Consider the following 15,395-nt stretch of genomic DNA (forward strand, 5'->3'; position numbering starts at 1 on the left):
CCTTCCAGAGAGAACTAGATATTTAGAAAAGGACTCAGGGATCCACATGTATCAAGCCCCTATTACAAGAACATTTATTACTTCTTTATTCAACAGGGTGCCTTGCATGCCCACTACAAAATAGACACTGTTCTAAGAGTTCTAGGAGCTGGGCTAAGGCATACACAAGATAGTCAAGGGCTCTGCCGAAGGGAAGTTTGTGTTTTAAACCCTCTTCCACACCCTACAGAAAAAAGATCAGTTTTGTGTGAGGTTTATTTCAGGCTAGCGTTCATGGAATCTGTTTTCTATAATCCAATTATGAGCTTTTATTGGTGTGGTAGTAGTGGTGGGTACACATGGTGGGGGGAATGAAGGGGGGAAAGAGAGAGAGATTGAGACAGAGATTGCCATAAACCTCAGGGAACCTCTAACTTCCAACAATTCCAACCCCGGCTGTGGTTTCTGATTATTGCTTACATCCTAGTCTGAGAAAGAACAACACTGTGAATGAGTAGAAGGGAACCTCACGGAATAGTAAGAGTGGTTACCTCCAATGGGGCTTTTATTTTCTCATCTATACATTTTTATAGTTTTCTAACTTTCTATAATGAGAAAAGGGAAATCATTTATCAAAATGTACACATGAGAAAAAAAGTATCTCCTAGGTAATGAAAAAGAGGAGCTGCATTTAAGTATATTTGGGTGATTGTGTGGGTCACACTTACTCTACTTTTGGGGCTATGACCTAAAGGAAGGGAGAGGCCTAACTATCCACCATCACTTCCCAGTGCTAACTAATGCTCTGAGTGAATTAATACAAAATCATTTCAAATAAACAGGCTACTGGAATCTGATCAAAGACCAGAATGGAAAATAGACAAATCCCACTCATAAAATAAAAATTCAGGAAATTGCTAGATGATGGTTTCTGATGAAGTAGTGCTCTAAATAATTTCTTCAAGGTCATCTGGTTAATTTATGATGCATTTGTAAGTTATTGTGTATTTTAAAAATTAATGAAAGATTTAATTATAGCAGGGTTGCCTGTGACCTTTTGTGAAATGACTTCATCATAAATCTGCAGGCATTTCAGAACTGTTTTCCAGCTTTCTAATAATTTGCTCTCAAATTAATGACATCCAGCCAGTGAAAGGAGTCAAGGCTGGGTAAAAGGATTGAGCTGGGATTTGCGGTTTCCTAGCAATGGCTAATTCTGAGTCCTGGACGGAGGTGGCAGAGAAGATGGTGTGTGACTCACCGGAATCCACAGCAGGTTTAACTGTTTACTTAGAGGAATGAGAAATAAATCCAGTGTGTCAATAGGGGAAATTGCAGGTAGCCAGACGAGGTCATTGCAGAAGCTTTGATGTGGCGCACATATATCTACATGTCAATGTGGAGGTAGTACCTGGGCCAGTGGGAGAATTCTTCTTCCCTGGGACCCACAGGAGTTCTCCCTCATTTATCAATTGAAGGTTTATGCCTACCCTCCAGCTTGCCAGCCCCCTGCGAAGCTCAACTTAGACTCCATCACCCTAGCATCTCTGACCTTCACCTATCTTAGTGAGAACAGCCAAGCTGTTTTTGGAGAGAAGCAGGCTCACTTCCCCAGAAACCAGGGACATCATTATCTCTGTCAATCTGATGATTCATATGATTCAGTAAAGTGTATAGAGGAAAATTCTACATCTTAACAAATCAAAGAAAATCCTCTTTCCTAAAAGAAGCTGGAGCACATATCTGTAGTTCTAGATTGGCATGCTAGAGTTTGGAAAATCCAGAGCATCCTTTAGACATAGAAGCCTGAAGGAAAAGCCAGCAAAATGTAGAAGGTGAGTCTTGGCCGAAGACTTCCGTTTTTTGCCATAGCCCCAGATACTATCTCTAGTCTACTCTGAGTTCCACCAAGTAATGACTTATAGCACTACTGTTATATATGGCACAGCATGACTCAGCCTGCATGCTGCAATGGTTTCCCGTGAAAAGCAGTCAGTGTGGGAGGAAGAGTTAGGTTTCTGGAGACTTGGGTCCTAGTTCTTTGTGTTCTTGTGCAGACTACTACTTTGTTTCTCCAGCCAACGTGTGAAGAGGTTGGGTCAATGGTTCATCCCAAGGACACTTGGATGACTAAGACTTTATAATTCTGTTTGTCCTTTTCCATGCCCCGTGGACTCCCAGCTAGAGAAGGAGCCAATAAAGGTGGTCATGGTTCGGGTTCAAATACATAATTGCCTACATAGTAGATGCTTAGACCTTGAGACAAATTGGGTCATAATTGAAGCTCTCTGGATACATCTTCTCTGCAGATTTCTCTTTTCTTCCTTCCTCCAACTGTGCTTTCAGGTTTATATATTTCATGGGGTTTCTGCCTTTTGTGCAGGCAGCCTATAATGAGCTGGTACTAAGAGGACCCCCATGCCCATACCTCAGTGCCAAACTGTGCAGTCAAATGATTTCTAATGAATCATGAAACACTTAAAAAGGCGTATGGGCCTTGCTAAAAGTATAGTGCTAAAACTGTGTTATAATATTAGTAGCAACTGCCTAAGTTGGACTGGTTCCAACACCTACTTGCTCTATAATTCTTTTTGGATGAGTTACTTAACTTCTTTGAGCCTTAGTTTCCCTTTCTATTAAATGGAAATAATAAATGAAATGAGGTAATCCATACAAAGTGGTTAATAAATTATAAGTGTATGATAAATTATCACTATTATTAGCATTTATAATTATTATTATTGTTATTTCATTGCCTGTCCTAGGGTACCTACTGTTTGCTGTCTTGTAGAGATCATGGGGATATAAACACATATGGCATACTATCTGCCCACAAAGTTCTCAGGCATCTGACAAAGGATATAAAGTAAATTATCATAATTCGGTACTTTATATAAAAATATTAATAGTTTAAAATTATTTACTTCTTAATTTATACAAAACACTATAATTATGAAAAACATTTAAACCTCAGAACTCTGTTAGGTTCTGTTATTATCCATATTTTGCACATGAGGAAACTGAAGTCTAATTAATACATGTAAGGAACTTTCTATAGATCTGGGATTGGCACTCACATCTTGCCCTGTATGATGCCAATACCTTTGTGTTTGACTACTTCATTCTACTGGCTCTCAGACAATAAATATATGATAAACATTTATGATGTGGAAGGCACAGCATATGTAAGTTGCAAACTTTCAAGAGTTTAAAATCTAGCAAGGAGGTTAAGACACTTATGTATGTAGTATATGAATTTTGATCCCTATTGGAAGTACTAAGGGTATTATGCAAAATATAGAAACAATGCTACCAGAATTCAGAGGAAAGAGATATTTATTTTTTCTTCCTAAGGAAAGGAATGCAGGAAGAGGGACGACCAGGGGGAACATAATAGAAAAGTTAGCATTTGAGTTAAAACTAAAAAGAATAATCCATTAAGAAGATAGAATAATCTCAAAACCTGTATAGTGTTATGATTACGTAATTCAAAAACATACGAAAACTCAAGGAGAAATAGAAGATTTGCAATATCATAGGGGAATATTTTAATAAATTTCACATGGAAACCAATAGACCAAGCAGTCAAAAAGTTGGTATGATTTGGATGAATAATACTATTAGTAAGCTTTATTTAAAAATCCGTATATGACAACTCAACAAATAGAGAATATATATTTTTTAAGCAAACATTTAATTTTTTTAATTGACTATACACTGGGCCACATGGAAATTCTGGACTAATTCCAAAGAGCTGATATGATTGAGATCATGTTCCCTCTGAATGTTATAATTAGATAAAAACTTAAAAAAATAGAATGATGATAAGGAAAATAAAAGAAAAAACCTCATACGTTTGGAAATAAAACCCTGGGTTATTTAGGAGTAGTTTTGTTTTTTAAAGAGGAAATCAAAATGGCCACTATGAAATATTTAGATTTGAAAAGCTCTCCCTCCCCTTCTTTCACTCTAACCCATTTTTTTCCCCATCACCTGCCTATTATTTGACTTGAGACTTGCAGAATGAGTAGGAATTGGACAAGATAAGATGTCAGAACAGCATTCCAAGCAGAGGAAAAGCAGACACTAGGAAATCATGCCGCTTTTGGTGGAAGGAATAGAATTCTGTTTGACCACAAGCAGCATTGGAGAGTAGCAGGAGGTAATACTACAAAGGTAGATGGAGGCTACTGCAGGGTGGCTTTTGAATCAAATTCAAAGGTTTTAACATGATATTCATGACTAGATCTTATGAGAGTTCAAGGACAAGAGTAGGTACCTTGGGAGTTTTCTACATAGAGGTTGAAATTGCTGAAATGAATAGGATTGCCAAGGTCAAGTGTAGGAACTGAGAAAAAGAAGGCTTAAGTTACAACAGTCAGACATGGGAGGAAGAAGAGGTGGGTGAGAAGTACACTTAGAGAAGTAGGAGGAAGTCAAAGAGAATATGGTGTCACTGAAACAGAGGGCTAGAGAAACTGAGGAAAATCCTCTGCCTCTGTAGGACAAGGTCACCATCTACTCACAAAGGAAGTCAAAAGTTTAGAAGAAGGAGAGATCACTTAGACTTGAAATATCTAAGGAATGCTTCTAAGAGGAGGTGGCATTTAGAATGAGATTGGGATAGACAGAGAATGAAGGAATGAAAGAATGGCAAGAACAAGGTGTTGAATTCGGTTTCTAGTCTGATGACTGAGAACTCAGTTGAGTCAGCCACAGGAGAGGAAAGTCAGGAAGGAACTGATATAGTCAGCTTTGGCCTTGTTCTCTTAAGATTTTATTCATGCAGATAGAAGTGGGGGAATTGGTGATTAGTAGAGCTTGAGATGCAGGTGCAGGAGTCCCTGAGGAAAATAAGGGAAAGGGAGGGTGGTTCTGGGGCAGGTTGATGGCAACACAGTATCATCCTAGTTGAGTTCGATCATATGTTCTCTCAAAAATTAGTCCTCAGTAAAGTCCTAATCTGACTCCCCACACACCATTTGTTCTTTCTTTTGCACATTTCTAGTCACTTTCTAGTAATGAATCCTTGTCCTTTTCCTCTCTGAAGGACTGTGACCAACCACTATCTCTTAGAAACTTCTCTCAGCTTTTACAACTATGTATGAAGGTTGGTATAATTGGAGGTGGGGAAAAAGAACTATGCAGGGGAGAATCAGGTGACCCAGAGTTGCTTCCCTATAAAGAGAAAAAGATCTTTACAGAGCCTGCTCCTCTAATTACATTTAGTGTGGCATTGTTTCCACCTAAATTATAGCAATTATATACCAAGATCCCCTTTGAAATCATTTAATTAATGAGTAGCTAACCCTTGGTGTGTATGGAATTCTAATGAAGTTTTTTTTATTTTTGTGGACCACTTCCCTCCCTCAGATTAATCACTCCCCTCCCCCAAAAGCTCACTCAAGTCTGGATGGTGGATTAGACAGGGTATGTTAGTTAGGGTCCCAGAAAATCATAGTTGTTTGTGGAAATCCTATCACAGTCCAGGATAACAAAGACAGAGAAGCCACTGCTATTTCCCTCTTGAGATTGTTTTTGTCTTTCTAAACCCCAAAGGACACGCAGCTCAACCATGTTCTTTGGCCCAGAAATAAGGGCAGATAAAGCTATTACCCCAATTTTAGAAGAAGTGAATGACTTTGATAGATTAATTCTATCCATTAATCAACCCAGAACTATTTAATGAGCATCTGTTATATAGAAGAAGTGCCAGTAGAGACAAAGATGAATGACTCTAATAAATAAATCCTTTGTGTATGGGGTCACCAGAGATAGGTGGCTTGTACACCTGGAGTTAGACATAAGGAGTGAAAGAAAATAAACTCTTGGAAATTATCTTGAAAGGGCCACATTCCACCTAGACTGTTTCTTGCACCCATCCTTGGAGTATACGTGTCACTGATTAAAGTCATCTTCTGTAAGGAAGCTAAAGGCTTGAGAGAGGAAGTGATTTGCTCAAGGTCACCTAGCTAATTTAGTGGCAGACCAGGACTAGGGAAAGATGTCTTCTACATCTTTGCCTCATACTCTTGCCACCACGCCCAGACCATCTGTATGCTAGAAGTCAAGTAATAGCACAAGAGCATGGGAGGACGCTATCTGACCGGAGTCACATTTGTAGTGTAGACTATTGGCACCAGGGGAGTTTAAAGAAAGAAAGAGATGGTCTCTTAGGTTTATATAGCCCAAGAAGGTGAATCTTAAGTGGAGCCAAAAACTCTCATGAAAAAATCCAGGTGGCAAGGGAAAAAGAAAAAGAAAAAGAGAAGTAATAAATTTTAATTGATTTTTCCTGAAAATCCATATATTGAGAAATGGCTTAGAGAATTCACTAATTTTGTTCTGTGGTTGGGAGCAACTTCTTCAAGGGAACTAAAGGGAAGGCTACCTGTTTCCAGACAGTCATTTGTATTTATGTAGGAAGCATCTACTTTCTCCAAGGCTCTGTATCAAATTCACACACACACACACACACACATACACACACACATGCTGCATTTGAGTTAGTATGTACCTTGAAAAAGGGATATTGAGCCAAATCTATCAAAAGCTCTTGACGAGGAGGCCCTTGGGTATGAGTCTATGGGGGTTCCAGCAATATGGTGGTGATGGTAATGAACATTTGTTGTCCATTGGAATTTTCAAGATTTCCCATACATTATCTCACATGATAAGGTTTTGTTATGTTGGTGAAAATACACTTGAAGTAAAGAAGAGGGGCTAGAATGCATTTTCATAGAAGAGGCTCAAAATAGTTTTCCTGGTAATTGCAAGAAAGTGGAACTCTGGATGATAGTGGATTTGGGCATGCTAGAAATTACCTTTTTTTGCCAAAGACTTGAGAAAGAAACCACACTCTAAAATTCCTTGTTCCTCAATAATTAATTACCTATTCTTTGTCAATCATCTACCATTGAAAGGCCATATGGCATACAAAAAAGTACAAGGAGCATTCCCAGCCTTAAGGAGCTTTCTAATTGGTTGACACAAATTTGTCCAAAGATAGGAGAATTAAATTCTAGATAAGTGGTCTAGAGGTGTGTTTCTTAAAAGGATGGTCCTGGGACCAGCATCGACATCACCTAGGGAGTTGTTAGAAATGCAAATAATCAGTCACTCAAAACATACAAGTCTGGGTATGAGACAATCTATACTTAACAAGCCCTCTAGGTGATTCTGATGCAGACAGTGGAGAACCTCTGGAAGAGACATAATAGGACCATTTGAGCTTCTGAGGAAAGAGCTCATGTTGCTAGAACAGTCACAGAAAACTTTCTGAAAGAAGTAGCACCTGATCTGTGAATTGCATTATCCTTTTAGAGATATTCCATGTCTTTGGTTCCTCCACCCTACCTCTCTTGGGTTTCATATTAAATTGATGTATAAACCACGTTGTTCCCCAAAAATATACCACAAGTGGGAGGAGTATGCTCTGCCTACTTTATTGGTGATGAGCTTTGTAACTTTAGAGAAACATTTCCAATGGATGAGAAAATATTTTGGGGGAAATTCTTTTATTATTAATTAGAAGTAGTCTGGCTTTCTCTATCCCTAATCCATCTCATGGGTGCTTATCACCCCAAAGTGACAGGCATGGTTTCTCATGATGGTCACCCTGGTTTCTCTGCTGGATTCTCACTTTCACAAATCCTATTGTGAATGTTAACATCTGTTCTAAGAGTAGTTATGAAAAGGGATGAGAAATTCTTGAATTTAAATTAGTCCTTATTTTATCTCCTGCTAAGTTTGCTGCGTTTCTGTCATTTCCTTGGCTTCCATGGGCTCTAATCAGAAGAGCTGTGAATGAATGCAGTATTGAGCGGAATTAGAGAACCCAGATACATGCAAAAGAGAGACCATGTATCAGTTGCTTATGCCCCACAGAAGGGGGCCCATGATGAACATTTTTCTTCCCAGAACTGATAATGGATGGAGAGATGGGGAATACATTAATGTCCGAAAGTTGCCAAGGGGTTTTAGTTGGGCTCCCCTGATCTTAGTTGGGGTCCAATGTGAAAATGAGCAAAGCTCATAATCCTAACACTAGATGCTTAAATGGCATGTGAAAGTGATCACATGGGAGAGCAGACTAGCACTCTCCCAAGTAAAAATATTAACATATAAAAATATTAACATATCAAAAACCAGGCAGTGTTTTCACACCACTTCATGGCTAGATAGACTTAACAAATCACCACAAATTAGGTGGCTAAACAATTAGAAATTAATTTTCTAACAGTTCTGGAGGCCAGAGTCCAAGATCAAGATGGCAGCAGGGCAGCACTGCCTCTAGTGGGAAGGGAAGACGTCCATCTTATGGGGGCTCCAAGTGTTCCTTGGCTTGTGGCCACCGAACTCCAGTCTTCCCTTCCTCTTCGCATGGCCTCCTCCTCTCTGTGTGTCTCTCTTCTTGTATCTCTTATAAGGATGCTGTCCTTAGGGCCCAACTTGATAATCCAGGATGATTTCATCTCAAGATCTTTAACTTACTTATGTCTGCAAAGGTCCAGGTAAGGTCACATTCACAGGTTACAGGGAATAGAACACATTCATGTCCCTTGGGGGAGCCACTATTCCATCCAGTACATCATCTTAGTTCTCTGTTTTTCAGTGGTCCTTAAGCTTAGGGAACTGTGAACTCCTTTGCAAATCTGATAAAATAAATGTAATTTCTCCATAATAAATACACATGGGCCAACAAATGCATATTTTTATTTAAGATTTCAGGGGATTGAATGGTGACATCCCAAACTAACTACAATTTTTCTTTGTGATCTAAGTAATGTAAAATTGACCCAGATATTGCCTCTTTCATTCTAGGTAATAAACAAAATGCAGTAATTAATACATTCTAAGATCATCTTAAATATTTTTGGTTTCTCTGGAGCATTCACTTATATTAATCACATTGTGTATGACAAGTCTTAAGCTGCCACATTATTATTATTATTATTATTAATTATCACTACTACTATTATTATTTAACCTGAATTGCATCAAGCATTATTTCATTTATTCAATACTTACGTGATTGTGAGCAGGAGGACCTGACATCTCTCTCTGTGACTCCACATGTTAGTAGACTCAGCCTCTCCCTTCAGTGTGGAAAGACCTTTTTGGGTCCTGATTCTGCCATCAAGCATATTGACGGTTTCTTCCAGCTTTGTGTCATCAGAAAATGTGATTTCCAATGATGACCATTATTTTCATGTCTTCAAGTCATTAATAAAAATGATGAACAGGAAAGAGCAGACAGCAGAACCTTGTAGCTGACTACTCACACCCTCCCTTCTGGTTGATTTTAATGCTTTAATTAGGTACTGTTCAGTCACATAATTTTACTGGCACCTGGCTCATATTTTTTCATCTTTTCTTCAAGACTATTATGGCAAACACTGTCAGATGCTTTGCTAATATCCAGGTAAATCATGTGCCTCATATTTCCTTCTATCTGCCTTGTAACCCTTTCATAGAAGGGAATGGGATTAATCGGACATGATGTGTTTTGTGATCCATGAAATTTAACTGTAAGCTATTTGGAGTAAGTGGAAGTGTTTGGTTTGGCATCACTAAAATTCTTCTACTCAGAGTACTCCAATCAAGGAAGACTGACTAGAGGAGATAACATTTGAATGTGGGAGGATTTAGGTGGGCTGGATAAAGACAGAAGGCATTCATCCAAGTCTCCTCCCACTGGTTTTTGTTTGTTTGTTTCTTCCAACGATCTTTCAATATAACTCTTCAAACAAGTAGAAAATTTTAAGATATAACTGCTTTGTTGATTTAAAAGCAACTGACTCCTGACTTCTCCATGAAATGAATTGAGACTAAAAGGTGGAAGTAGTTCAGTGGTAAACTGGCATGGATGAATTGGGTTTGGAGACCACTGAATACAGCATGAATGAAGAAGAACAGAGAGAACCCGGGGGGAGGTGCTTACATTCACTCTGCTTCACACGCTATTGGCCACACAACCCAAAATATTCTAGCCCCATGGCTTCTGCTACTCAGTGCTGAGCTAAGATTCTTATAAAGACCATACGTTTTTGGTTTTGTTCTTTTAGTATAGTTGGCACACAGTTTGCATGAGTTTCAGGTGTATAACATAGTGATTCAGCATCTCCATACGGTATGCTACGCTCATGACAAGTGTAGCTACCATCTGTCACCATACAGTGCGATTATGGTATCATTGACTGTATTCCCTGGCCTGTGCCTTTTATCCCCATGACTTATTCACCTCAAAGTCTGTTTAATCTTCTTTTAGACAAGACTCTAAAAAATTGTATTTAACTTTTAAACTGATAGAACATTAAAGGGCATTTCCCAAGATGTAATATAAGTTGTACGATCCACAAAATGATCCTATTTCTGTGTCTATTTCACAGTTTTAGTCCGCTCTCACCCCTCCCAAAGCATCTGAACTCATCCTTCAGATAGCAGCAGGGACTGTCCCTTGAGGAGAGTTAGTCTCCTGGTGTCACCATAGGAAGAGCTGGCTGTGGGGAGAGGAGAATCCAGGGCTGGGAGCATGATTAAGTTTTGCTCACATGGAAGACATCCAGTGCCTTGAAAGACTTCCATTGGTTTAGGTTCCCAGAGTGATTGGTCTCCCATTTATAGCACTATGATAGATGTCTTGCGTTGTAATTACAAGACATGCCATACCCGAGTGGAGTATGGATGATCAGTCATTTTTTCTATTTTTCTAGAAACGATTGATCATTCATATTTACAGGGCCATCAACTTCTGGGCTTTGAAAAGGGTGGTATTGATTATCTAAGTCACACAGATGGTATGGTTCTTTACTATACATAAATATGAGTTCTTTTTATGAGGCTACTATGATTTTTCAGGGAAGGGGGAAGGAATGATATTCATGTGAATTAAGCAATGAAGATTTCAACTAAAACACACTGAGATTTAGTCAGAATATTGGAACTGGCAGCCATACTTTAGATTAGCTAATCCACCCCCCTCCAACATACATACATACAATTTACTTTACAGGTGAGAAAACTGAGTCCCTGTTAGTAGATATCAGTAGATAAAATAACTGTGCTTGCATTAAGGTGAAACAAGAAGGCTACAAGTCAAAATATGCACAACAGTTCTATCTGGGTGGAATATTTTGAACTACTGGGTGAATTTTTTCCCTCATATCTTTCTGTGTTTTCAGTGCTTCCTATAAAGCACATATATTACTTTTGCAACTGAAAAAGTGGTTAGTTTTAAACCCACTGTGAATACCATGTCAATTGGCTGGAGTTATAAAATGGTGCACTTTGTCCTTGGTGACCTTCAAAGACGTCATTTTGGAAGAATCTGTTGAGTCCAGGCTGCAATTCAGTCTCTCTCCCTCCAGTCTTTGTGCATTAGTGACTGACTAGGGGCCTCTCTCTGCTTGTCTCTCCCATGCCTCCCCTAAACACTTAGAGTTTTTGGCCACTTCAGCCTCCGTTCTGAATGGCAGTTGGTGAAAGTGGACTACAAATCTATCTTCAGCCGGCGCTGCACCAGGGAGGACTATCAGACCTGGCACCTGCTCAATCAGGTACACCATAGGGTAGGGGCACACTGGCTTCTAGGAGGTGGAGCTTCCACAAGCCCTGTTTGGTCATCTCTGGGCCTTCCTATTTGGAGGTGGAAGGTAACGAGCCATTCAAAGATAATAGTAGATTTGGGGGGAAGGGTTGGAGTCCACACATCCAGGTCCAGCGTGGACAAATGGTATTTCAGGACCCTTTTGCACCCTGGGATTCCAATCTACCCATTGAGGTCACCAAGTAGCCTAGGGGTGAGGTGACAATGATAAGCTGGGACTTTAGCTCTATCTGTGGAGAAATAAGCCCAGACAGTTAAGAGACCTTTCAACGGTTTCATCATCTCACCTTCCAATGGAGAGGGTGAGAACATTTGTCAGGCCAGCCTGCAGTAAGAGCCCCAAGAGCACTGAAAACAGGACCATAGAGAAAGGGTGAGGGATGGGGGTGAGTGGCTCTAGTAGAAATGGCAGATATTTGTTGCTGTGCAACGTAAGCAGACTTCTGCATTCTCAGAACCATTGGGTTCATGTAATTTGTATCAGCTTCTCCTCTTTTTGCCCTTGCTTGGGAATAAGGACTTGGGCATGGTTGTTTATCAGAGAGAGGGAACTTTTGGGGCCAGCTTCAATTTTACTCTGAAGATGGTGTTAAAACTGTGCCAGAAGTGGGTTCTTTTCCACTAGAATTTATGCCGAGGTCATTTGGGCAATTTGGAGATCTGTGAGCTCTCTTTGAAGGTGCATTGTCTCTGAAGGTAGGAAAGAAACAAGATGAAGCAGACATCATTGGCTAGGTGGGGTGAAGGGTAGTGTTGGGACAGCTCTATGATGTTCCTCTGGTATGGTAGTAACACACTGGCCCTTTTTCCCTTGAGACTCCTGAATGGTTACTGGGAAAGAGATTGCTACACAGAGTGACTAAAAGAGAATGAAAAGGCTAATGTTTCTTATCGAGAAGCTGGTTTATTTCATCTCCTTTGTGTTTTTCTGCCTCTCTCACTATGGACTTTCTTTCTAAGGGGGAGCCCTGCGTCATGGGAGAAAGGAAAATATTCAAGAAACGCAAGCCAGGAGCTCAGTGTGCCCTGGGCCGAGACTCTTCAGGGACAGTGGTCTCAGAACCCTGTGTCTGTGCCGACTGGGACTTTGAATGGTGAGTCCCTTGGCATCTCATTGTCAATTTCAGTCAGACATTTACCTGTTGGGGGATGGGGGTGAAGATGGAGGTAAGGGAGGAAGTCATGACCCTCAGATGGGAGGTGTATTTGCTGGCCTGTGGGCCTGATGGCTCCAGTCCCTGGGCCAGATGGGAAGGCTGCATCCCTGGAAGGAGGACAGGAGGAGACATTTTCACAGGGAAGCTCACTGTTCTATCAGAGCAGCGTGTCCAAGGAAACCTTCTCATTTTCAGTTAGCAGCTCTGGGAAAGTACCAGAGAGGTTGGGTGGGGCACTGACAGCTCGGAGAGCTGCCTGCCGCCATGGACAGCTACCTCCAGACACAATTGCTCAAACCATGATTTTCCATGTGAACTCTCTTTTCATCATTTTTTTTTCTCCCTCTAACAACAACCACAAAGAACAACTTTAAATCTCACCTATTAAGCAGTGATTCACAAATTTCCAAATATTTACCTCCAGCTCTGACCTCACTGACCTCTAGGATGGAGACATGTGTGTCCATGTACATACTCAGCCGCCATCTCCCCTAGAATTGCTAGTAGGGATTTCAGATTCAGGATGGCCAAGGGGGAGCTCTTCCTGAATCTTTTTTTTTTTTTAAAGATTTTATTTATTTATTTGAGAGAGAGGGAATGAGAGAGAGCACATGAGAGGGGGGAGGGTCAGAGGGAGAAGCAGACTCCCTGCTGAGCAGGGAGCCCGATGCGGGACTCAATCCAGGGACTCCAGGATCATGACCTGAGCCGAAGGCAGTCGCTTAACCAACTGAGCCACCCAGGCGCCCAACTCTTCCTGAATCTTTACTGCTGGGAGTTTTTCAGCTCTTCTTCAGACTGGTTTTTCCAAACTCAATAAAACACACGGTTCCTTAACTAAAAATCCCAGGAGAGCTTGATTTTTCCCTTACCGCCAGGTCCAGTCCATCCACAAGTCCTTGTGAGTCTTTACCTCCAGAACACATTCATTCATTCATTCATTTAGATTTATTTATTTAGTTATTTGAGAGAGGGAGAGAGCGAGAGAGCAAGCAGGGGGATGGGGTAGAGGGAGGTGGAAAAGGAGAGTGAATCTCCAGCAGGCTCCCTGCTGAGCATGGAGCCCAAAGCGGGGCTTGATCCCACAGTCCTGAAATCATGACCTGAACCCAAACCAGGAGTCAGACACTTAACTGACTGAGCCACCTAGAGGCCCCTCCAGAATACATTCTAACCCAAAGCACCTCTGCCCGTGTCTACTGCAGCCTGGACACTAAAACAGTCTATTGTCTCTCTGTTTTCACCCTCGCTTGCCCTAAAACCTCTCCTCCTCACAGTAACCAAAATTTGACTGTAAAAACCCAAATCCGATATTGTCACTCCTGCACTTAAAACACTCCAGTGGCTTCCTCTCTCCCTTAAAATATCATGCCATCTTCCTTCCTTGGCTTTCTCCACTCTACATGATATGGCCTGCTACCATTGTGCCTTAATTTCTTACTATTCTCCCCTCATTCACCATTTTGCAGTCACATCACTGTCTTCTTTCTGTATCTTAATTAATCCAGACTCATTCCTAACAGAGACAACAGCAACTGTAAGGATTTCTTCCAGATCTCAGCATGGCTGGCACCTCTAGGTAACTCACATCTCAGCAAAAATAGCAGCTTCTCAGAAATGCTTTCTGAGACCACCTGATCTCACCTATATCCTGTCACTGTGACACCTCACAGATTTCATGGTCTTGGTATTAGTCACCATATGGAGTGATCATGTTTTCTAATTGCTTTATTACCACCTGTCTTTCCCCAACAGAATGCAAGTGCCATGAGGGCGGGAACTTTAGACTTGCTTCAGTGCCTCGCCCATAGTAAATTAAATAGTTGCACCATGTTCCTGAATGTTGTTACTTTTAGGAGAGTCAACAAATGTCCCAAGTCTGGGCATGGGTGATCCCATTGGTGATCCCATTCTGATCCCAGCTGGGTAAATTCCTCCCCTACATCACAGTCAAAAGTTGAAGTTCAATATAGATATTTCCATAACCCATTCCAGGTTAAAAGACAAAGCTAAGGGCTCTGGCATCAGCCTATAAACATGGCAGGGCAGTGACAGAGTTGCATTTGGGCTTTTCTGGTGTTGAATAACAGAAGTAAATCCACATGGGTGCAGAACAGCTGCCCCTGCCCAACAACTTCATCTAGCCTGTTTCTGAAGCTTGCTTTGTGCTGGAAGCCCTCTTTGGTTCCCCACTTTCTACTAGGACTATAACTGGTAACTGCAAGCCAGCTAGAGGACTATGGCTGCTCCCTAGCTACTCTTCATCCCTGAACTCATGCCTTGGAAAGCTTGACCTCAGTGAGAGTCATTCAAATGGGATACGCTAAATGGAATTTAATTTGAATGTTAGCATCCTATCTGTGACACTTCTGACCCTTTGGAGACAGAGGATATTTTCATACTTGGGAAGACTAATTTCCAATTATTAACCACAATTCAGCAAAATTGTCAGAGCAATGTATACAGTAGGCCCCTGAGAATTATGCTGCATGACATATGGATGTCAGCTTGAATATTCAGAATATGAGTTTCAGTCTTCCTTGTGTCCCTCTGCAGACTGACTCCATGGAGGCACACCGTCTTTGCATGCCATGCTACATTTTCTCCTGTGTCTCTCTGAGCTGTAATAGATCCTTACCTGCTGTTGGGAA

The 15,395-nt window shown here is 40.8% G+C and overlaps 1 protein-coding gene across 1 annotated transcript in view; it reads left to right on the forward strand.

The window, feature by feature from the left end:
* Nucleotides 1-15,395, forward strand: part of SORCS3 (sortilin related VPS10 domain containing receptor 3) — a 572,838-nt gene that overhangs the window by 512,756 nt on the left and 44,687 nt on the right. The window contains exons 15-16 of the mRNA XM_045876297.2: nt 11,420-11,537; nt 12,548-12,681. Coding sequence (XP_045732253.1) covers nt 11,420-11,537; nt 12,548-12,681 — 252 coding nt within the window. The remainder of the gene's footprint in view (nt 1-11,419; nt 11,538-12,547; nt 12,682-15,395) is intronic.

The sequence above is a fragment of the Mirounga angustirostris genome, unplaced genomic scaffold, assembly GCF_029215605.1.
Source record: "Mirounga angustirostris isolate CCGP_5_RB_7025 unplaced genomic scaffold, mMirAng1.0.hap1 SCAF_6, whole genome shotgun sequence".
NCBI classification, from domain to species: domain Eukaryota; kingdom Metazoa; phylum Chordata; class Mammalia; order Carnivora; family Phocidae; genus Mirounga; species Mirounga angustirostris.